General features: G+C 38.6%; 3 protein-coding genes, 2 non-coding genes and 1 pseudogene across 7 annotated transcripts; 3 read left to right on the forward strand and 3 right to left on the reverse strand.

Annotated features, from left to right (window-relative positions):
- Positions 1-2,778: 2,778 nt before the first annotated feature.
- LOC112201419 (phosphoglycolate phosphatase 2) lies at positions 2,779-5,941 on the forward strand. Its single transcript, XM_024342296.2, has 11 exons — positions 2,779-2,998; positions 3,070-3,137; positions 3,223-3,315; positions 3,413-3,484; positions 3,561-3,632; positions 4,271-4,330; positions 4,422-4,474; positions 4,712-4,809; positions 4,913-5,012; positions 5,387-5,490; positions 5,582-5,941. The coding sequence occupies exons 1-11, from the start codon at positions 2,893-2,895 to the stop codon at positions 5,680-5,682; spliced, it is 927 nt and encodes a 308-aa protein (XP_024198064.1). The 5' UTR covers positions 2,779-2,892; the 3' UTR covers positions 5,683-5,941.
- Positions 5,942-9,154: 3,213 nt separating this feature from the next.
- On the forward strand, positions 9,155-12,795 carry LOC112167896 (annotated as a pseudogene).
- Positions 12,796-13,080: 285 nt separating this feature from the next.
- Positions 13,081-13,153, reverse strand: TRNAF-GAA. Its single transcript has one exon. It is a non-coding gene; the product is annotated as a tRNA-Phe (tRNA).
- Positions 13,154-17,391: 4,238 nt separating this feature from the next.
- Positions 17,392-21,348, forward strand: LOC112201803 (serine/threonine-protein kinase D6PKL2). Its single transcript, XM_024342716.2, has 3 exons — positions 17,392-17,584; positions 18,232-19,359; positions 20,353-21,348. Exons 2-3 carry the CDS (start codon positions 18,401-18,403, stop codon positions 21,236-21,238), a joined length of 1,845 nt encoding a protein of 614 aa, XP_024198484.1. The 5' UTR covers positions 17,392-17,584; positions 18,232-18,400; the 3' UTR covers positions 21,239-21,348.
- LOC112201805 (U-box domain-containing protein 35) lies at positions 21,339-23,653 on the reverse strand. 3 transcript variants are annotated; one of them, XR_005799239.1, is made up of 5 exons: positions 22,919-23,653; positions 22,274-22,392; positions 22,067-22,182; positions 21,578-21,976; positions 21,339-21,465 (listed from the first exon to the last, which is right to left on the reverse strand). XR_005799239.1 is itself a non-coding variant. In XM_024342717.2 (4 exons), exons 1-4 carry the CDS (start codon positions 23,463-23,465, stop codon positions 21,697-21,699), a joined length of 1,062 nt encoding a protein of 353 aa, XP_024198485.1. In that variant the 5' UTR covers positions 23,466-23,653; the 3' UTR covers positions 21,529-21,696. The 3 variants fall into 3 exon arrangements, 2 of the variants coding, with proteins under 2 accessions (XP_024198485.1, XP_024198486.1); XM_024342717.2 differs by lacking the exon at positions 21,339-21,465 and having other exon boundaries at positions 21,529-21,976; XM_024342718.2 differs by lacking the exon at positions 21,339-21,465 and having other exon boundaries at positions 21,529-21,973; positions 22,919-23,652.
- On the reverse strand, positions 21,580-21,652 carry TRNAF-GAA. The gene has a single exon. It is a non-coding gene; the product is annotated as a tRNA-Phe (tRNA).
- Positions 23,654-23,861: the final 208 nt, after the last annotated feature.

Here is a 23,861-nt window from a genome sequence, read left to right on the forward strand (position 1 = left end):
GGATTTGTGATCTTTGATCTGAAAAGAGAGAGAAAGAAGAACAGAGGGAGAGAGAGGAAAAGATTGTTTAGAGACCAATTTCCCAAAAAAAAAAAAAAAATACACTAAGGCATGAAAGGACGAATGAGCCCTTCAAAAATTGCTAGCTGGCAAGCAACGTAAAGGAGCTAACGGTTCTAGGTACCAAAGTTCGGTCGGGGTACGAATCTCAGGTACCGTTCTGACATATCTAAAACTTGATGTACAGAAGTTTATAAGGCGAGATAGTTCAGGTACTGTTTGGACCAATTTCCCTTAATTCTAATTCAGAGAACTCCCACATTAACGATTTATTTGTCGTTTTGATTACTACCGTAACACTTCCAAATTTTAATAAGCCCATGATCTTTTCATTTCTTTTAGTTATATGCATGTAGGAGACGTAGCTCTCACACCAGCCTTTCAAGCTGATTTCCTGATACCCTTGCCATTTATGCTACTCATAAGCAAGAAGAGAAATTCTTAGATAGGACAAACGTATCAGCCATGTGATACGTCCGACTAATCATCTCTCTATTTTTCAATTAAATTTCAAAATTACCCATGTTTAATTATAATGAAATACCAAAAACACCCCATGCATAGGCAATGATTGGCTGAACACACAGCCGTGTGGCACGCCTGCCTTACCTAAAGAATCTCTCAAGGAACAATACAGATTTGGGTGCCGCTATTGTCACCCTACTATTTTCTTAGTTCACCCTACAAACATTTGAATTATTGAAAGACTATATTACTCAAGTGCAAAATGACTGATAAGTACACTAATTTTTTGTGGGAAAATATAAATTGACGAAAATACCCATGACAGAAAGCTACATGACACTTGAGTTTAACGGTGTTATTAACGGCGTGTATGAATCTTATGCATAAATAATAAGTTGAGGTATCAAAGTGATATATTTAGAATATGAGGTACCAAATTGTAGAATGACTTTGAGTTGGGATACTGTTTGTGACGTTTTCCCTTTATTTTTTAATTAGACATGTCATATAAGGATTGTGATGCCTTGGAAATTCGTATTTATTGTCCGGAACTTAATTGAGTGATTATCGGACTATTTCGGGGCATGTGGATGGAGCGGAAGGGAAGTGTTTCGGGCGAATAATTAGTCAGGAAGCGTCATTTTAGGAGGGGAGCAAGGGTTGACTTTTTATTCGTTGGGTATCTCTGAAAACTTCCTTCACAAAAGTCGTAGAGCTTGTCGATACGAGTTCGTGGACATGTGGAACGTGGAAATCGGAGTTCGTATGAGAAAGTTATGAGCGATTGAAGTTTAGGGAAATTTCTATAAATATAAGAAAATCTAAGATTTTTTCATAAATCCCAAAACTTCCGAAATTTCCATTTTCTTCCCCATATTCTGTCTGTTCTCTCTCCTCATACCACAAAACTAAGCATTTCAAGCTATTTTGCTAGAACTTAATTCTTCAGGACACAAACCAAAACAACGGTCCGGAGGTCACAAAATCCTCACCAATATATCCAAGTAGAATAACTACTAATATATTCGAGGCAACCATACATACACTTCCATTACAGTCTATAATTCATATTCATTCAATCACTGAAACATATATAAACGAAAGAAAATGACCAAGAAATCCACACCTTGACACATATATAGAAATTGAAGAGCTAAGGTGATGATGACGATGATTCTCTCCTCTGAGCATGTTATATGAAAATCCACAACTCTCTTACACTGCATTGGAAGTGAATGATACATTGCTTGACACAGAAAACAAAATTTCACAACTCCTAGTCTACAAAATTCTGTTCCTGATCGTCAAATTTCATCAAAAGAGAGAATTAATCCAAAGTTGTGCACTTGTGCGCGAATTTGTGTGATAATTGAATGAAAACGACTTTGATTTATACAGATGAACTGGAAATTTCAAAACAAGTACAAAAAACAGATTCAATCTACAATCACAGTCATTACTATTTCTCACGAGCATCTCATCAAACACCTTATATGCACAAAAATCTATGCCTAATTCAACGAACCACTCTTCGAAGTTTTTGCTGGAGCTCATTGGAGAAAGCTAATTCGGCCTGAAATTCCTGCAACCTCCGGCCATATTCTTCATCGGATTGCATATGTTTTCGTATCCAAACACTTAAATTGATACGATCGAGCAAAAAAAAACTTCAATCGAAAAAAACCTTAAAGTGAATTTCAGAGCAAAACCTGAACAAGGAGTGACGAGGAGTCGAGGACGAACACATTTTAGAGCTAGGCACGGCGATCGTCGACGACGTTCTCGTCAGCCATTGTTTTAGAGATCTAGAAAAAAAGAAGAAAGCTGTGGATTGAAGCTCCAAAACCATTCAAAATTGAGATTTCAGATCGTCGTAGAGAGACCAAGCGCAATATGAAGCTAGCGGTGGAGAGAGAAACTCGGAGAGAGAATCTCCAATCAAATTGAATCAAGCTTTCTGATTAAAAGAGAGAGAAAATTAGAGCTGAGATTATGAATGAATAGTTATAAACATGTATCACTTTAAGGTCAGGATTGGAATCAAAAAAATTAAAAAGTGACTTTTTTAACATGATCTCATTATTCATAAGGACTAAATTAATATTATTAACAATTTATTTTGGACATTTTTATCAAGTGAGAAACTAAGTGATTTTTTTATCATTTCATACTCTAATATGACATTTTTCATCATTTCCCTATTTTAAATTTATTTTGAAATAAGTAGTGGGTTGGAAATACTTAAAAATAACGAGAAAGAATATACACACGTACGTACGGGTAGTGCTACCACCACTCCTTCGGTCGTCCTTCCTCCACTGGCTGGTTTGGTTCGATTTGGTTGTCTAACCTAGAACGCCATCGACGATGAACTCCTACCCCTCCGGCTCCGTCTCCGGCTCCCAGCTGCTGTCTCTTGAGAAAGTGAAGCATCTTCTAGATTCCACCCAAGCCTTTCTCTTCGATTGCGATGGTAATTCCATTCCCTTCATTTCTTTTTGGTTTGATTGAGCAATAACAACATGATGAACCAAACCAGAACAGGTGTGATTTGGAAGGGCGACAAGCTTATCGATGGCGTGCCTCATACACTTGACTTTCTTCGATCAAAGGCACCACCACTCTCTTTCCCCCGATTCTGATATTCATCTCAAGCCAATCATCATTTAATTACTAAACATCTATAGTATTTATCAGGGGAAGAAGCTGGTGTTCGTTACAAACAACTCCACAAAATCAAGAAAGCAATACGCCAACAAGTTCCTTTCCCTTGGCATTTCAGTTACCGAGGTGTTTCTCTTCTCTTCTCTTCTCTCTTTCATAATTACTCAATTTCTTTTCTTCAGTGGTATCTATCTTGCTTGTTGAACCATTAATCGATCTGTAGGACGAGATATTCTCTTCATCCTTTGCTGCCGCAATGTACTTGCAACTCATTCACTTTCCCAAACACAAGAAGGTTTGTTTTGCTGCTACTGTTGCTTCTTGTTCGTCTTCTCCCGTTTGTCTGTTCACATTGCTGTCTTTCTTTGCAGGTTTATGTAATAGGTGAACAGGGCATATTAGAAGAGCTGCAGCTTGCTGGCTTTACAGCTCTTGGTGGCCCTGTAAGCCCAATCTTTCCCTCTCTTTTTCTTTTTGGTTGAAATTATCTTAAGAGAGACCAAATGCTCATCTCCGCCCCTGGCCTCTCTAGCTTAACAACTTGGAGGTCTCTAAATCATAACAAGTCCTTCTTCATATAATTAGTTAAACCACCACTGAAGAATGGATGGATCATTTCGCCACCTAGTGAATTTGTGTGTGGCATATGGTTGTCTGCAGTTCTTTATGTAAGCTTTAATTTGAGAGGGCATGCTTGAATGCCCTAGGAAAGTAACTTCCCCGAGAAGTTTCCCCTGTTAAGATTTTAACAGTCAGCTCAAGTAAGCCAGATAAGGCATTTTGGCACCCCAGTGTTTTTCTCTACAAAAATGATACTTGTTTTGCTATATCAATCTGTTCTGGGACATACTCTTCAGATTTCTTTGATGGTCATACATTCACTATGCACGATTATTCAAGTTGGCAATAGCCTTTTACAATGTGCAAGCATGATTTCAATTCTCCCTTTTTGTTAGCTGTTGCTGCTTGTTTTTCAATTTTTTTTTTTTATATTCCTAGGACCTAGGGTGAGAATTATGAACAACATTGATGTGTTGATTTTACTGACCGTTAAGAGACACTGATGAACATTACATTGCAGGAAGATGGTAAAGAGACAGTACAGCTGAAATCAAATTGCCTCTTTGAACATGATAAAAGTGTAATGTAACCTCTTGGCCATAGACTTTTTAGCTCTGTAGTTTCTCTTTCTGCATTGCATAGCATAAAAGTTATGCAACTCCTATTCTCAGGTTGGAGCAGTTGTTGTTGGTCTTGACCAGTATATCAACTATTACAAACTTCAGTAAGAATGTTATTATCCCTGCTCCCTTCTCTCTAGTTTTCAGACTATGATTCTTGGTACTTGCAATTGCATTTAAGTTTCTACGTATGTAGTTCCTAATTTGGTAGAATGCAAAAGTTCGATAATAAAACGGTCACTGTCAGCATCTTTACATCCTGTTTATTTTGTGAGATTCAAATGCAAGACTTATTTGGTATTCCCCACTTTGCTTAAGATACTTTGTTATTCACTTGGCAGATATGGAACTCTTTGTATACGTGAAAATCCAGGATGCCTTTTCATTGCGACCAATCGTGATGCAGTTGGACACATGACTGACTTACAAGAGTGGCCTGGTTCTTTTCTGTCCTGTCCTTCAGAAAATAATCAACACAATGTGACTTTAGGCTTTACAGGAACTTTAGGCTTTACAGTTGGCTGTCCACTTTTGGTTTTCAGGTGCTGGGTGTATGGTAGCTGCTATATGTGGATCCACTCAGAAGGAGCCTATTGTAGTTGGAAAGCCATCCACTTTCCTCATGGACTTTTTACTAAAGAAGTAAGAAATCTTATCAGAGCATCATTGTCCAGAATCACACACATATATGTAATACATTTGTATTTCATATTTTTTTATGTACTTTTGAAAAATAAAATCATAAAGAAGAAATCTGTATCTGAAATGTCATTTGATTTGAATCCATATAGTTAATCAAATGCCAAAATTAGATGAAAAGGTGATTTTTAGGTGGTATCACATATGAGTATATGCCAAGACTGGAATTACACAACTGCAGGATTGATGGTAGACCTACCTTGCCACCTTGGTTCAACTTCATGTCACATACACAGTTTTGTTGTGGCTTGGCAGAACTAGAATTATATGTAGGGGTCCAATTTATGAGGTGTCTGATTCATTGTATTCTTTTGCAGATTCGACGTTAGTTGCTCCAAAATGTGTATGGTGGGTGATAGATTAGATACTGATATATTGTTTGGACAGAATGCTGGGTGCAGAACTCTGCTCGTTCTTTCAGGTACAGGAATTGTGAGTGATATGCTCATATTCATTAACATCAATAGATTAATGAAATGAAGTAGTGATTTGATGATCAATTACAACAACAGGTGTTACAACGCTATCCGCTCTTCAAGACGCTTCAAATAAGACTCATCCAGATTATTATACAAGCAAGTTGTCCGACATATTTGAACTCATGCAACCATAGCTTATTCAGTTGTCTTTGGACATTCTTTGAGGCCAAATTTTAGATCATGCTGAGCCTCAAATATTGTGTTGTATTCTTTCTTCATAAAACATCTTGATTGCTATTCCTCTTCGTGAAAGATAAAGAAAACCTAGATACTTACATTGGTGAGGCGGATGTGATGCAAAAAGGTTCTCTCATTGTCTTACTTTTTTGTAAGAAATGAAATAATCTTTTCTTTCTCTCTAATTAATGAACTGGCGCAATAAATTTTGTTGAAGCTACCTAGTTTAGCAATGGGGAAATGTATGTCTATAAAGTTTATCAAATTGGTGAATTGATGATACTCTTTGAAGTAAAGTACTTCAAAAATCAGATACTTTGGTTTCATTAGCAAGTAAAGAAATTCCTCAGTGTTTGCAATGTAACACTGGATGTATTATTTGATCTGTTAAATTGTGTCTATGATATGTAAACCTTTGTCAAGTTGTTATATTATTTGAAGGGAACACAGCACCGTTAAACCCGCCAGAGATAGCTATATAGCTCCTTATCGAAAACAAAAGAGGTAACTGTGAGCGAATCAAACGTGAGTACGCAACTGATCTAACGAAGAGTGAAAATTTCAATATTTTTGGCATCTTACTAGCTAGTTTTGAATCATTGGTTATATAATAATGAATTATTATCTATATTAATAAGGAGACCATGCATATGAGGACGAGTACCTGGCACTGCATGCGAAGTTAGAAACTAGCTTGCTAGTATTCTTTATTCAATACAAAATAAAATTGATCACAGAGATGCATCTGCAATTCTGCATCAGATCGACTACTGCAAACTCTCTCTCTCTCTCTCTCTCTCTCTCTCTCTCTCATGCATTTCTACCTGCCTGGATGACTAGATTGCGATTGAAACCAACAAACTTGTACAATGGTAAATAATTATAAATAGATCTCAAGCCCGAAATTGATTCGTTTTAATTCATTCCTTAATGAAGAACAAAAATGATATTCACTAGCTAATGCTCATCAACTCATCAAATTGTTGACAACAAGTAAATTTCCTTGATAAACAACACTTTCTTTTATGATGGAAAAAGAAGTTGGGAGCTGCCGAAGACAAATGCTGTAATATATATATATATATATATATATATATATATATATATATATATATATATATATATATATATATATACCAAAAAGTTGAAGCAAGGGCCAAGGGATAACATGGTACATATAGAGATATAGCAAATAAGCAATTAATAAATTATTAATTTGTGGATGGAATCGCTATCTGCACTTCTGCAGTGCATGGCAAAATATGTGAGTTTGGATCCACTAAACTAGTACTGATCCACTAGTTGTCCAAGTGATGAATATTGAACCACATAGTTATTGTTATAAATAAGCTGGATCCCATTAATTGTGACCACAACATGATCGTGACAAAATTTAAATTAATTAACTCTGTATATGCCACCAGCAGCATGCATGATAGAAACCCGCCCTCTCCACATAAAGTAGTGACAGCTTTTCGAATCGATTAACTGATGCAACTGAAGCACTGAATTAGTGTAATGAAGGATTTTTTTTAACATGTATTTGATTATGATGATCACAGAATTAGCATACGATCGATATGATGAATGATCGTTAGATCGAGCATCCATTGCTTAGTTTTTTTGTTTTTTGTTTTTTTAACACAAAACATAAATAGTTAACAGCTTAACACACAATTAGATTAGATATTTAATTAAGGAAAAAATTAGTTTATCTCCCTGAACTTTGGGCCTAAAATTAGTCTGGTTCTTAAACTTTTTTTTTTAATCAGACTGGTCCTTATATTCTCAAACAACATCACCCGAGTCCAAATTCTTCAAATGTGACGTCATACGCTGAGTCTCCCTGAACTTTGGGCCTAAAATCAGTCTGGTCCTTAAACTTTTTTTTTTTAATCAGACTGGTCCTTGTACTGTCAAACAACATCACATGAGTCCAAATTCTTCAAATGTGACGTCATACGCTGAGTTGGAGCCGACAAGGGGGCCCACACTTCAGTTTTTTGAAGCCTGAAGAATGGCGGAATGGACATTTCCCTTTTAATATAATTTTATTTCTCTCTCTCTCTCTCTCTCTCTCTCTCTCCCCTTCTTCTTCTCCTCTATATCGGCGACCACTGCCGTAAAATACCAACAGACACCTCGCAATGGCAAAAGGCCCATCTTTGTCCCAATATGGCCTCTTCTTCTTCCTTTGTCTCATCTCTGAGCCCCTCTCACTCTTCACAACTGAGCTCTCTCAATTTCCACGTTTCCCGATTCTGAGCGAGGAGCCAAATAGAGATTTGGAATTGTCGGTGGTGCCTAGGTTTCATGGTGGCGACGGCGATCAGGAAGACAAAGCTGCACTCTGGCTGGCTCGGCGCCCCGGACAGGGATGTCACTGTCATCGGTGTCCAGCTCACCAGCTCTCCTGGGGTTGAGGCCGTCGTCCCGGGAACGTAATCTCTCTCTCTCTCTCTACATCTCTTGTTTCCCAACTCTCTGGCCCTAAATCCTTGAGCACCACCTCTACTTCTATCTCCAGTACCATCCAGACCACCCAAACTGCCACCAAACTGAAATTTCTCATCAAACCCACCTTGAATTTCTTCAAGACCAAAAGCTTGAACACCACCAAACCCACCACCAACCTCAACCCTTCTGCCATTTCCACCACCTCAAAACTAACACCTCCACCATCAAGCCCACCCAGGAGGCTTTGCTGGATCAGTGATTCACGGCGACGTGAAGCCCAACAAGGTGCTGCTAGACTCGAATTTCAATGCCAAGATTGGGGATTTCGGGCCTGCGAGGTTGGAAACAGGGGACAAGTTGGATCAGGGCGATCAAGTGGTGGTAGAGGTGGAGGAAGAAGATGAGAGAAAGACTACGAAAAAAGAGATTGAGAAGGGGTTTCAGCGTGGTTGCCGATATAGAGGAGAATAAGAAGAGGGGAGAGAGAGTGAGTACAGAAAAAATAAAAAATAAAAATAGAAATTATATTAAAATAGAAATGTCCATTCTGCCCTTCTTCAGGGTTTAAAAAGCTGAAATGTGGGTCTCCTTGTCTGTTCCAACTCAGCGTATGATGTCACATTTGGAGAATTTAGACACAGGTGATGTTATTTGAGAGTACAAGGACCAGTCTGATTAAGAGGCAAGACGTGCGTCCCCTTCAGAAAAATAGATAAGAATTTAGATTTTGGGCCATACTTGCTTAATTGAATAATATTTCCAATGTGTTAATGAAAATGGACCCCAACATGCATCCAAATCGGGGATCTTAGCTTAGGTGCCTAGCTAGCTCTCTTATCCTTTGGATTCCCCAATATTAATTTGCATATATATCCAACAATAACAACAAATACATGCATATATAGTGCCGGAACCGACGGCGACGTCGTCCCCAACCTAACTACCTGTGCACTGCTACAAATCATGAATACCAATACTTTATGAGGGCTTTCAATCGGTCCACGCAGTTCGGTATTGGTAATCAGTGGCCCTTTATTTTTTTTTTTTTTTGGGAGGACAAAATAAATAAATTATTGAATAGAAAATGGAAATAAAAAAGGTTTAACTTTGACTGTTTGCACCTTAAGCGGAGGCCCAGTCCAGTCCCATCCGCTTCTCTCTCTCTCCCCGCAGTCCATACGCTGGAGCCAGGAGCCAGGAGGCAACCTAAGCTCACCGACTTGCTACGCTTGACTGCCCTTTCATCCTTCAGTTAAGGTACTAGGGGTTTTCCCTTGTCCACCTGCCTCTACCCTTATTGCTCTCTCTTGATCTCTCTGATTCTAGATTTGCTAATTCTACCTTGATCAATTTGCATTCAACATCACCTGCATGTAGCCTTGTGGGTGCTTTGGAACCCATTTGGATTTACCTCCTTACTGCCACTTCTTGTATAATGTAAATTGAAGAACAAAACTTTCATATTGTGAGCAGTGAGTTCAAAGTTTGCATTTTGACTCACCCTATTTCATCATGTACTTGTCTTAGGATTGCATATTTCCTCACAATTTGTTTCTTGATTTCTTCTTTTTAAATTGCAGTTGCAGGATCTCCGTTTCTCTGTGTCTTATTGCATCTAAATGTTTTTATGATGACTTGTTGTAACTTATTAGAGATGCTTGTAGATTCACTATTGCTGCTGCCACAATTGACAAGGAACTATGTTTAGGGTTGCTAAAATGGATGATACAACGATGCTCATAATGGGGCAGGCCAATCATTTTTTTCCTTCTACTTGATCAAACGTCTTACTGCTGAAATATGATGGCCACAAAATCTGATGCCACAGCTTCCTCGAGACTGCAACCGAAACCAGCTGGTGCTCAAACGGATGACCTCAGGCAATTGCCTACACACAATATCAAGGTAACCAAATCAGAGCTGGTTGCTCCTGAGCAATTGCTGAAATCTGTACAAAATTCATCAAAGCATGTTGCAGTAGCAGCTTCTGATAATAAAAGACTAGAAAATTCCAATCAAACAAGATCTGCTGATTTGTTGATTACTAAATTGAATTCGATTTCATTGTCACCCAACCTTCAGAATGCATCAAAGGAAGTGGATTCAGCTGTAAATCAGACTAGAGGCTCAGCGGAAAGTTATGTTAATCAAGAAAAGAAGATATTAGAGTATGAAAGTGTCAAGGACAGCTCAGTTTCGGCCAAAGTTAGCGATGGAGCCAACAGTATTGGCAAGAAAAGTGGAAGTGCCAAGAATTTTGTTGAAAATAGCAAGAGCAGCATGTGCAGAGGAAGCACAAGTAGTGATGTTAGTGATGAAAGCACTTGTAGCAGCTTTAGTACCAGCATTAGCAAGCCACACAAAGCAAATGACTTGAGATGGGAAGTTATCCAAGCTGTCCGAGCAAGAGATGGGGTTCTGGGTTTAGGTAATTTCAGATTGCTAAAGAGGTTGGGCTGTGGGGATATTGGGAGTGTCTATTTGTCGAAGTTAAGCGGAACCGAATGTTATTTTGCAATGAAGGTTACGGACAAAGGGGTCTCTAACAAGTCGTAAAAGCTTCTTCGTGCTCAGATAGAGAGAGAGATATTACAGTCTCTGGATCATCCTTTCCTTCCAACATTATACACCCACTTTGAGACAGATAAATTTTCATGCTTGGTAATGGAGTTCTATCCTAAAGGAGACTTGCACACTCTTCGGCATAGGCAGCCAGGAAAGCATTTTTCTGAGCAAGCAGTAAAGTATGTTCAGTAAACTTGGACATACTATCATCTAATCCTCTTCAGTTTACTAGACACATATTCTGTTTCATCTTCATATCATCTCGAATTAATTTAAAAAGAGAAGATGGTTTATTTTTCTCTTCACATAATGATAAATTCTTTATTCACCCTTTATCTTAGGCTCTTCCAACATATGGTGCTTGGGAAAACATCTTGTGGATTCGCTTGTTCAATTAGCTTGGTCATAAGTTCAGTTGATTTTATGCCCTAACTTAGCAGGGACTCATCTTGAGTAATCATATACAATTTTGCTGTGCTAAGTAACAATTGTAGCAGACTTATATATCCAGACATGCGTACTTGGTCAACTAGACACTATAATATGAAAATGCTTTAAGTTTTTTAGTTCTCTTATACAATACTTCATTAACTCTGTATGACAAATTTGGGCTAATGACGTCCTTGGGCCTTTGCCATGTGCTTTTCTGTTTGAAAGATATTTATTTGTGGAAGCCATACCGAACTAATCATATCATATGCATATTATCTAGAACAATGTTAGTATTATTTCATCATCTAAGTTCATTAGAGGGTTTCCCAATTTTATCCGGAGAGTGATGTTTCCTATTCTTCCCGCTAGGAACTTGTATGGTAGGCAGATGAATATGAACATCAGCATTCAACTATCATACGATCTTTTCGGGAAAATGTGATCCTGCTAAAGATTGGTGTTGTTTTCAAGATTAACAGTTCAACACTGATGTAATGATATGCTGTTATATCTTGTTTTCTACAATTGTTCAACTAATTGGAGCAACGGGACTTTAATCATGCTTTTGCATAGTGCTTGATCGTAACAAGTTGATTTCACTTGAACTTGCAGATTCTATGTTGCAGAGGTCCTGTTATCTCTGGAACACCTCCACATGCTTGGGATTGTCTATCGTGACCTTAAGCTAGAAAATGTCCTGGTGAGGGAAGATGGACATATAATGCTCTCTAATGTTGACCTCTCACTCCGTTGTGCTTTTAGTCCAACTCTTGTCAAGACCTCTTCAATGGAGTTTGGCCCCTTGCGTAAAAACCTTGTTTATTATGTTCAACCAGCTTGCATTGAGCCGCCTTCCTACATCCAACCATCATGTGTGGCTCCTACAACGTGCTTCTCAGTGCGTCTATTTTCTAGCAAGTCCAAAAAGGATAAAAAACCTAAAAACGAAACTGGTAACCAAGTAAGACCATTACCTGTGCTCATGGCAGAACTAACTGATGCTTGGTCTATGTCATTTGTTGGTACTCATGAGTATTTGGCACCTGAGATTATTAAGGGTGAAGGTCATGGAAGTGCTATTGATTGGTGGACTTTTGGAATCTTTTTGTATGAGTTGTTGTTTGGTAAGACTCCTTTCAAGGGTTATGGGAATCAAGCAACATTGTTCAATGTTATGGGTAAGCCCTTGCAGTTTCGAGAATCACTAGTTGTGAGTTTTGCCGCGAGAGACCTCATCAGGGGATTGCTTGTCAAGGAACCGCATAACAGATTTGCATACAAACGAGGGGCAACTGAGATAAAGCAGCACCCCTTTTTTGAAGGAGTGAATTGGGCATTGATACGTTGTGCAACCTCGCCTAAGATCCCAAAGCCTGTTGAGATTGAGCAGATACCTGTCCCGACAATGTCATCGAGTGAGAAGGAGAAGGCGCCTACCATAATGAAAGCAGCTCCTAATCAAAAGGGTTCCGATAATTACCTAGAATGTGATTTCTTTTTGCAATACTGGAAATGGTTTCTGATAAAAGATTTGTATGTTTGTTGTTATGTTTGTACCTGTCGATACTTTCAAAATTTAATTACATGATCATTGCTTGAGCTCTCTCTCAAATGTAGGCACGATGAATTAGTTCCTTCTTTTTTATCAGTTTAGCAAGTAATCCATGATCGTTGCTTGAACTCCCTATCAAATGTAGGCATGATTAGTTTCTTCCTTTTTATCGGTTTTGCACTAGATTAGGTGCCAAGGCTCTGGGTTTTTGATGTTATGTACTAGATGAGACCTAGTGGTGAATAAGGAGTATGAAGCTTTGCATCAGACTAAGTGTTTAGGTGTTTGTTTGATCTTCATAGGTTGTAAGGGGGAAAAAATAGAAAACCAAAATTACAATCACACAATTTGCGGTGAAGGTGGATCGAACACCTGACCTTCAGATCTTCAGTCTAACGCTCTCCCAACTGAGCTATCCCCGCTGTTGATGGAAGACGAACGTTATGCTAGAATCAGTAGAACAACTTAAATATTAACACGCTGATAATTTCTCTAATATCAAACCTAATAATAACATTCACATAAATGCTAGAACATGCAACAATTAATAGGAAGTAATTAACATGTAAAGCAAAGTTTGAGCAAAGAGAGCGGCATCATAAATCCTTTTTTTTTATTTTTAGAAGAATGCATTGCATTGAAAAGAAATTTAGATAGTTACATCAGTTCTAAGTACCCGGGACAGCCATTGTGGCTTGTCCTCAATCCAAACACGAAAAGCAGGAAACAAAAGTGCATTTCTAGCTAACAAATGCGCTGCCTGATTATATTTTTGTGGGCAATAAGTACAAATAATTGAACTGAAAAGATGAAACAATGATTTCACCTCCTCTATTAACACACTCTCTACCAACCAATCTAATTCGTCTTTCTCTAAATCAGTCACCACAGCCAAGACATCAAACTCCAAAATAAGATGAGAAGATTGAAATCCAGAATTAGAGAGCACTTGTAGTCCCAAAGTTGCCGCATATATTTCAGTAGCCTTAGCAGTAAATCTGCCATGTAGTCCTTTAGATGCTGCTAATAATACCTCCCCCCTTTCATTACGAAGGATAATACCCAGCCCCCTACTACTATTCGAATCATCTAATGCTCCATCAACATTTAATTTCAGAAAAGGAGCACAAGGTTTGACCCAGCTATCAGAGAATGTAATAGTTCTTAGAGGAAGATGGGAAGTCTTGTTTACCTCCAAAAATTCAAGAAAAGAAGACTGGACCTGAGATGACTCTAAAATGGGTGCTAGTTACTCTCGCTCTCTCTTGGGTTTGGGTTTTTAGCCATGGACTCAAGCCGTGTGGGTTCAGATTCATCTTGCCACCCTCATCTATTACTTAATGCTTTGCTTTGGGCTGGTCCGAAAGTTGACCTACCTGGAGGCCAAAAACTGATGTGGTTTCTTAATTCATATTATGATTATGTTGGAGTTGATAATTATCTCGTGTTTGACTGGTGTATTTCAAGCGGCTTATGGATAAGAAGTTGGCTCCTATTTGTTTGCTAGAAAGTAGCATTTTGTTTTGCATCACAATTGCGTGCAGGCGAACGAAGGGCTAGTCGATGATTTTTCCCTAAATAACACGAATTTTTTCTTTGTTTGTAAGTTAGCTATAAAAAGCAAACTCAAATAGATTTATAATGAGCTCCATTTGCTTAATAAGGTACCAGAGTTTTGTCCATTATCTTATATATAAGTATATGTTTAGACTTTCGTCAGCGGCTATTGATTATAATGAAATCGATTTCTATTCAAAAGAGATAGGATGTAATGTGTGTTGTGTTTTTTTGATAATTAGGGCCTAAATGGGTTACGGCGTCAATTAATGACGACTCAAATATTTAACTTTTTTTCTCACCATTGAATGGTTTTTAGAATAGGCTGACACTATATGGAATTTTGTTTCTCACACATTATTTGTTTGGTTATATATACATGAGAAAAATTCAGTCATTGTCTCTAAACTATGTTGCCAAGGCCAATTTGATACTCGAACTGTCAAAAGTATCAATGTGATACCCAAAGACCTATTTTGACATCAACGTGATACTTCTGTCAAAAATCTCTAACGGCGCCGTCTGTTTGCTGACGTGGCAAGCACGTGGCTTCCATGTGATATTTTTGTCAAGGGTAAAATTGTCTTTCTCTACTAATTAATTAAAAAAAAAAGTGGATCGAGCTCTCTCTTTCTCTGCCAGTCCCATGGTAACCTATTGACTTTGAGTTATACTCAATGTCCATCAAGTCCATCTTTCGATTGGCACCATGATCTCTATTTCTGCAAAACCAAACGCTCTCTCTCTCTCTCTCTCTCTCTCTCTCATCTGATCCTCTCTCCTTTCGATCACAATTGGTTATTTTCTGGGATTGGATTTGTGGGTTTATGAAGAACAGCCGAAATGGAGAATTTTTTTTTTTGTGGCTTATGAAGAATAATCGGAGTAGCGACGAAGCCTCTGCACAATTTTAGTTTGCCGTGGGGATTTGAAGTGGGGCAACCAGAAGCACTTGCAATACATGAAAATGGATTCCGATGGCGAAGCGGCGGTTTGATCGATGATCAGCTGTGGGGGTGGTTCGGCGGTGGGGAGGGGAATTGGAGAGGCAGTTCGATAGGCATAGCAGGGTAAGGAGGCAGAGGATTGAGAGAGCCAGCGACAGCGAAGAGGATGAAGGGATCGAGGCGGTGAGGGAGAAGCTCATGTTTGAATTCAAAACGGCGGCAGACAAAATGAAGGATGCGATTTTGAAAGGAGAGAAGGAAGAGGTGGAGGAGACGACGACGAGCCGGCACCGGTTGCTACTGTTATTGTTACTGACATGACAACGACAGTGGAGGAGAAGGACGCCGAGGCTATGGCGGCGAAGGACGGGGTTTGATGAATGGAGGTGCTGTCAGCGAATGGGTGACGGTCTTTGCAAAGAAAGAAGATGGTTGGTGGAGCTAAGGTTCGCCTGAATTTGGTGTGCAGCGAACCGATTTCCCAGTTTGTTGCGTCGGAAGAGGAGAGCTGCTGGGCGGAGAAGAAGGAGATCAGTTTTGGTGGAGAAGAAGACATGGGCGTCTGCCCGGTGCCCAGAGCATTTTTCTGGGTGCAGAAAGATTTGATTTTTATTTTTTTATCATGTCACCCAGCTTTCGTTTTGGGTCCGTCCACCGGGAGTTGAATGCAAAGAACATGGATTTGTAGCAAGAATTGGAGAGGATGATGGTAGCGTTGGTGATGGTTTGGGCGGAGAAGAAGGAGAGGAGAGAGAGAAGAGGAGGAAGAAGAAGAAGACTGGGGTTGAAGAAGAAGCAGAAGCCATTTTTCTTTGATTTCTTGGGCGGAGGAGAAGGAGCGGAGCTTGCGGTGGTTTGGCTAGAACAAAATTGAAGAAGAAGAAGAAAAGAAAATGAATTAACAAAAAAAAAGAGGGTAAATTGGCCATTTCATTTTTTTGAGACCCACGTGCTTGCCACGTCAGCAAACAGACGACACCGTTAAAGATTTTTGACGGAAGTATCACGTTGATGTCAAAATAGGTCTTTGGGTATCACATTAATACTTTTGAGAGTTTGAGTATTAAATTGGCCTTGACAGCATAGTTTGGAAACCGTGACTAAATTTTTCTCTATATACATTCTCTCCGTAAGGCATTGACTCTGAGGAACTGACGTCAATGACACATATATATGAGGTTTTACCAAGTTGGATTTGCCACTTTTGATTCCTTATAGGAATTGAGTTATAATTATTAATCTTTTCTATAATATGTATTATCGAAGGAGCAGTGCTTATGGATGCATGTGTTTTTATATGTGTAAATTTTTAATATTTTTTTTTAATTAATAAGTAAAAACTTACAAACAAATTTTATACATTCGAGCGTAATCCTTTTACAAGCTCCTTAGGGCATCTCCAACCCTTTAGTCAAAAGCCAAAGTCATTTGGAAAATTTGACACCCCTAATGTTATTACTATTCATTCATATTTTGCATCTCCAATCCCCTTTAGTTAAAAGTCATAGCCATTTCATAATTTTAATTATTTTAGATAATTATTTAACTACAATATGAATTTATATATCATACATAATAATCTTATATAATATATCGTTGTTTAAATTTTTTTAAGAAATTTTTATTATATTTTTTCAAGTTTTTCTCGTTTAAAACTACATTACTCTATTATTAGCTGTTGAATTTAATTCATCGCATTTTTCTGACTGTCAGATTAGAAATTAAGTAATTATATATTTATTTTTTAATTTTTGGTATCAATTAATCTTGGCCTTCCATTTTGAATCGAATTCATGAAAAGTGAATCAGAGCCGCTCATTTTGAATAGTGGAAGGTGGGGTCCGACCTTCTTTCCCTAAGCCATTTTGGCTTTCTACCTTCATTCCTTAATCATTTTGACTCAAGGTATGACTCAAAAGCCATTTTGACACCCTTTTAATTTGGGTTGGAGATGGTGAAAAAAAACCCCTTAATCATTTTAACTTTTGACTCCATTGTTAGAGATGCCCTTAGGGCGCGCCGGAAGGCTAATGAACACTTAGTTGATTCCAAGTCCCTTCAGTTTGGGGGACAAAATACCAACGAAAAGATAAAATAAAATTCCAAGTCCCTTTGAATGAGAAAAATAGAAAATTATTTTAATTAAAGAAGCTTTGTTTCTCTTTAACTTTGACCCGCCTCTGTTTCTTCTGTCTCTGCGCCTTAAGCGGAGGCCCAGTCCGTCCGGTTTGGTTTTACATTGACTCTCTCTCTGTCTCTCTAAGTCTGAAGCAAGCAAGGAAGCTTCTCTTCACGCGGCAGCAAAATGAAGATTGCGAGCAGCTGTTTCTACAGTTGAGTGCGAATAAGGTTTGGCTTTTCCTCCTCTCGATCTGTCTACACCTCCCTGATTATAGATCTGAATCTTCTCTCTACACCTCCCTGATTATAGATCTGAATCTTCTCTTCATTTTTACTTCCTCCTTGTGGGTGCCTTAAATCCTTGTTACAATTTCTTCTAATTTTTCTTTTCAATTTCTGTAATTGTAATTTGCGCCTCGTTCTCGTTCTTTTCTCTTTCTCTTGAGTGGGTGGGTCAGTATTTGCATTCAGCATCATCTCTCATCATCTCTCATCAGCCTTCTGTTTTACCAATTTGGCTGCTGCTAGTGCTGCTGCTTATAAAATGAAAATGAAAATGAAAATGAAATTGAAATTGAAAAACGAAACTTGTGCACCGGGAGCTCTTAAAAGTCTGCATTTGGACTCGTTGGATAATATCATTGCGTATGCACATTTTGCCCTCTCTCATTCATTCTATTGCTTAATCTACTTAATGAGCTCATGGAAAGGGATTCTCAGTCTTAGGATCGCATATTTCCTACAAATTTGTTACTTGATTTAAACAACTCTCTTTCTTTCTAATTCTCATGAAATTATGCATGCAGGATCTCCATTTCTCTGTCCCTCTTTTTTTTTAATTGCATCTAAATGTTTTTATGATGACCTTATTCTAGATTCACTATTGCTGCTGTTTGAGAGTTGACAAGGAACTGTGTTTGGTTGCTAAAGTCAATGGTGGATTTTTTTTCCATCTGACTGAATTGGTCCTGGTTACTCTTCGGAAGGGAGTGGAAGAAGGGAAGAGATTCCTGCTTCATAAACCTTATTTCCTCTGAAATCTTGATGGCCTCAAAACAACCTGGTGCTAGACCGTCCTCGAGACTGCAACCAAAAGCAGCTGGTGTTCAAACGGTAGAATCTGATGATCTCAGGCAATTGCAATTTCCCACACACATTATGAAAGCAACCAAATCGGACCTGTTAGCTCCCGAGCAAGTCCTGAAATCTCTACAAAATTCATCAAAGCCTGTTGCAGTAGAAGCATCTGACAATAAAAGCCCAGAGAATTCCAATCAAACAGGATCTGCTGATTTGTTGATTACTAAATTGAATTCGATTTCGTTGTCAGCCAACCTTGATAAGTCATCCAACGAAGTAGATTCAGCTGTCAATCAGACTAGAGGTTCACTGGAAAATTATACTGATCAAGAAAAGAAGATATCAGGGTATGCAAGTGTCAAGGACAGCTCTGTTTCTGCCAAGGTTAGCGATGGAGCCAGCAGTATTGCCAAGACCAGCGGAAGTGCCAAGAATTTTGTTGAAAGTGGAAAGAGCAGTATGTGTAGAGGAAGCACAAGCAGTGACGTCAGTGATGAGAGCACTTGTAGCAGCTTTAGTACCAGCATCAGCAAGCCACACAAAGCAAATGACTTGAGATGGGAAGCCATACAAGCTGTCCGAGCAAGAGATGGGGTTCTGGGTTTAGGTCATTTCAGATTGCTAAAGAGGTTAGGCTGTGGGGATATTGGCAGTGTCTATCTGTCGGAGTTGAGTGGAACCAAATGTTATTTTGCAATGAAGGTTATGGATAAAGAATCTCTAGCAAGTCGTAAAAAGCTTCTTCGTGCTCAGACAGAAAGAGAGATTCTACAATCTCTGGATCATCCCTTCCTTCCAACATTATACACCCACTTTGAGACAGATAAATTTTCATGCTTGGTAATGGAGTTCTGTCCTGGAGGAGACTTGCACACGCTTCGGCAGAGGCAGCCGGGAAAGCATTTTTCTGAGCAGGCAGTAAAGTATGTTCAGTAAACTTGCACATCATATCATCTTTAATTAATTTAAGAAACTAAATTTAACTAGAAAGAAAAGAAGGTTTATTTTTCTCTTCACAAAATGATAAATTCTTTAGCCCCCCTTTATCTTGGGCTCTCCAACATATGGTGCTTGGGAAGTACATCTGGTTAGGATTTGCCTGTTCAATTTGCTTGGTCATATGATTCTAACATTGTTATGGCCCAATTGAACAGGGATGCATTTTGAGTAAACATATATGGTTTTGATGTGCTAAGTAGTAATTATATATATTCTATTTCTATAGGCATAGTTGGTTAATTAAACATCATACTATGAAAATGCTCCAAGTTTTTAGTTCTCTTATAAAATGCTCTTGCTAGTTTTGTAAATTCATTAAAATTTTACGACAATTTTGGCTTATTAGATGTCCTTTGGCCTTTCCCATATGTTTTTCCTGTTTGAAATATATTTATTTAAATTTCCAGTGTTACAGTTGCCTACTTCTCTATCCACATTGGGGTATTTTTGTTCACATTATGTTCGTAAAAGGTTAAAATATAGAAAGCCATACCGAACTGATCAAATCATATGCATATTATCTAGAACAATGTTGGTATTATTTCTTCTAAAAAAAAATTCTTTGTATTATTTCATTATTTAAGTTCTTTGTATGGTTTCCCAATTTTATCCCGAGAGTAAATGATGTTTCCTATTCTTCCCTCAGAAAAGCTAGGAACTTGTATTATAGGCAGATGAATCTGAACATCAGCCTTCAACTATCATATGATCTTTTAGTAAATAATGTGATCCTACCAAGGATTGATATGGTTTTCAAGATTTAAGGGTTCAACACTGATGTCATGTTAGGCTGCTGTGTCTTGTTATCTGCAATTGTTCAACTAATTGGAGCAATGGCCCTGCTTGTCAACTGGGACTTAAATCATGCCTTCGCATAGCGCTTGATGGTAACAGGTTGATTTCATTTGAACTTGCAGATTCTATGTTGCAGAGGTCCTGCTATCTCTGGAATACCTCCACATGCTTGGAATTGTCTACCGTGACCTTAAGCCAGAAAATGTCCTGGTGAGGGAAGATGGACATATAATGCTCTCTGATTTTGACCTCTCACTCCGTTGTGCTGTTAGTCCAACTCTTGTCAACTCTTCAATGGAGTTTGAGCCTTTGCGAAAAAACCCAGTTTATTGTGTTCAGCCAGCTTGCATTGAGCCGCCTTCCTGCATCCAACCATCCTGTGTAGCTCCTACAACGTGCTTCTCACCGCGTCTGTTTTCTAGCAAGTCCAAAAAGGACAAAAAACCGAAGAACGAAATTGGTAACCAAGTACGACCATTACCTGAGCTCATGGCAGAGCCCACCGATGCCCGGTCTATGTCGTTTGTTGGGACTCATGAGTATTTGGCACCTGAGATTATTAAGGGTGAAGGTCATGGAAGTGCTGTTGATTGGTGGACTTTTGGAATCTTTCTGTATGAGCTGTTGTTTGGTAAGACTCCTTTCAAGGGTTCTGGGAATCGAGCAACATTGTTCAATGTTGTGGGTCAGCCCCTGCGGTTTCCAGAATCACCAGTAGTGAGTTTTGCTGCGAGAGATCTCATCAGGGGATTGCTTGTAAAGGAACCCCAGAACAGATTGGCATACAAACGAGGGGCAACTGAGATAAAACAACACCCCTTTTTTGAAGGCGTGAATTGGGCATTGATACGTTGTGCAACCCCGCCTGAGATCCCAAAGCCTGTTGAGATTGAGCGGATGCCTGTGCCAATAATATCATCGACTGAGAAGGAGAAGGCGCCTACCATCATGAAATCAGTTCCTGATCAAAAGGGTTCCGATAATTACCTAGAGTTTGATTTCTTTTAGCAATAGTTGTATTGATTTGAAATGGTTTCTGATAAAAGATTTGTATGTTTGTTGTTATTGTTTGTACCTGTTGACACTTTCAAAATTAAATTGCATAATCATTGCGTGAACTCTCTGTGAAGTGTAGGCATGATGAATCAGTTCATTCCCTTTTTTTCAAGTTGTGCACCAGATCAGGTGTTAAGGCTCTGTGGTGAAGGAGTTTGTTCTTCATTGGTTGTAAATCCCTGCAGAATAGGTGTTTTTGCACCATGTGTATTGTTTCACAATTAAAAAGTTGAATTAGTTTATAAACTGGATTTTCATATCACAAAAAGAGAAACAAAAATTACAATTTACTTTGCGGTGAAGGTGGATCGAACACCTGACCTTCAGATCTTCAGTCTGACGCTCTCCCAACTGAGCTATCCCCGCTATTGATGATATGTGTACATAATAACTATTATATTAATAACAGACTATTGGGAGAACATGGGTTTAAAACACAGGAATGAACAGGCTTCATTCCTCTGATCGCGGTCTAGGATAGAGTTAGGGTTATCATCATTGCCTCCTCCTCCTTTAGGGGAAAGTGTATTTGGTGCAATGCGATCATTGGCAATGCCACGTGGGGAAAGCGAGTCATTAATCATCACTTGATTTCCTTCACAAATGATATTAATCTCACAACCTTGGGGTGCACTTTGAAGGACTTGATCAGCTATTCCCCTTGCTCCCTTCCCGGACATCAATTTCCTACTAAATGCAAATACCAACGAGTTTAATCAAATGAAGAGGGTGTGAAGTACGTAGCAGGGTTGATGATTCCTTAACCTACTTTAAATTTACCTCAAATTAGATTTTTTCGTTCCAAGCACCAGTTTTCTGATGTTGAGAATTGGGATAAGGTCCACAATAGCCTTGGCGATCATATCACTTTCAATCAGCAGAGTATCCATCTTAACCTGCATTCGATCATCCATTTAGGTATGATTAATAAATGTACATAGCCGCGGGCATTTATCGATCCATCATTCATTGTATGCAAGTACGTACCCTTGCAGCCGAGCATTTATCAATATACTTCTGAAGGAGCTGTCTTCTCTTGTCTGATTCTTGGGCCATGAAACTTTCCACTTGTTCTGGGCTCACTTGATTTTTTGGAAGTTTTCCTACTGCATGTACAATGTATGTACACATATATGAATTATAATATCCCCGAAGATATAATTGGTACACAAAATAATTATCAAGATGCATATATATAATCGATAATTTTTACTCGGATTTAACGATTGATCGTTATGCCACTACTTGTTTGTGTATGTCAATTCTTAAGCTTAAGGAACGTAATTATATTTTCATATGCATGCGCAGAAGATACAAATCATCAGAACAATATATTCATAACAAAAAGTAAATGGTCAAAGGGGTAGGTTGGTTTTCACCGTGATTTATGCAAAACTTGATTGGGAGCTAGCTAGCTAGCAAGAGTGATCGAAAAGCCAAGGAGCTAGCTAGCTACAAATATATGATATATTGATATATCAATATATCATTCTTGTCTTCAAGCTAGCTAAGTCAGACGGAGAATAATGATCACAGCTTAGGGATAAGCTAGCTAATTGATTGATCAAAGAAACAGAGATTTTTTTATTTTTTTTTGAATAAATAATATTGATCATGGAATAAGAAACTTACATGGACTTGGGATGTACTTGATCTCTGGGAAAATGTGTATGAGATAGAGGATAGTGTTGGATGACAGCAGCAGCTGCTTGACGGCGTAGTTTAAGGCGTCCATGCTTGACTCGCTCTTTCCGACGGCAACATAAACGCAGTCAACAATGTCAGACGATGAAGAAGAATGAGGCAGACCATTAATATCATATTGTTCTTCCTTGATGGAAGGCATGGGAAAGTAGCGCTTCGCCCCGAAAAGCTCTTTGATCTCAATTGGGATACTAGTATTTGATCCTCCAATTGAATAATTCAAACCCTCATCATCATCTTCTTCTTCTTCCTCTTCTATCTCCCATACACTATTCCTTGAGATATTGCACTCGTGCTGAAACTGGCCTTGCAGCTGGTACTCATCTTCATCACGGTGGTACTGTTGCTGCGGCTGACGGTATTCACTTTCTTCATGGCCAGTAGTGCTCCTCGTCCGATGAATTTCATCATGATCTATTTCTGAGTGCAAGGGCAAGGCCGCCCCGGTCTCCTTCGTCGTCAACCACACTGACATATCAATTTTTCACTCACCCGATGGTTCCTGACAATCAAGTCAAGTCTCAACAATATAAGCTATCTAGCTAATTTCTTTGTTTGGAATATTGATATATCGAGGGACAAGAACCACGGACGCCAGAGTTATTGATATTGAATTAATATATAAGTAGCAGCTAGCTGCTTTGGTTTGACCGCGCGTTCCCCCCTTATAATTGTCTAATTTATACAGCTCACATCTCTCTCAAGTCTCATGTACATATCCACTCATGTCTGGCTTTGAAAAAGTGAGAGGCCTAGAGGTTGAACTTAATTGGAGAAGCCAATCGGAGAAATCTAATTAATATAAACCAAAAATAACTCTGAAGTGTGTAAAAAATGTCAGGTACGTTGATCCTTTTTACGCATGTAATTA

The sequence above is a fragment of the Rosa chinensis genome, chromosome 5 (assembly GCF_002994745.2).
Source record: "Rosa chinensis cultivar Old Blush chromosome 5, RchiOBHm-V2, whole genome shotgun sequence".
NCBI classification, from domain to species: Eukaryota; Viridiplantae; Streptophyta; class Magnoliopsida; order Rosales; family Rosaceae; genus Rosa; species Rosa chinensis.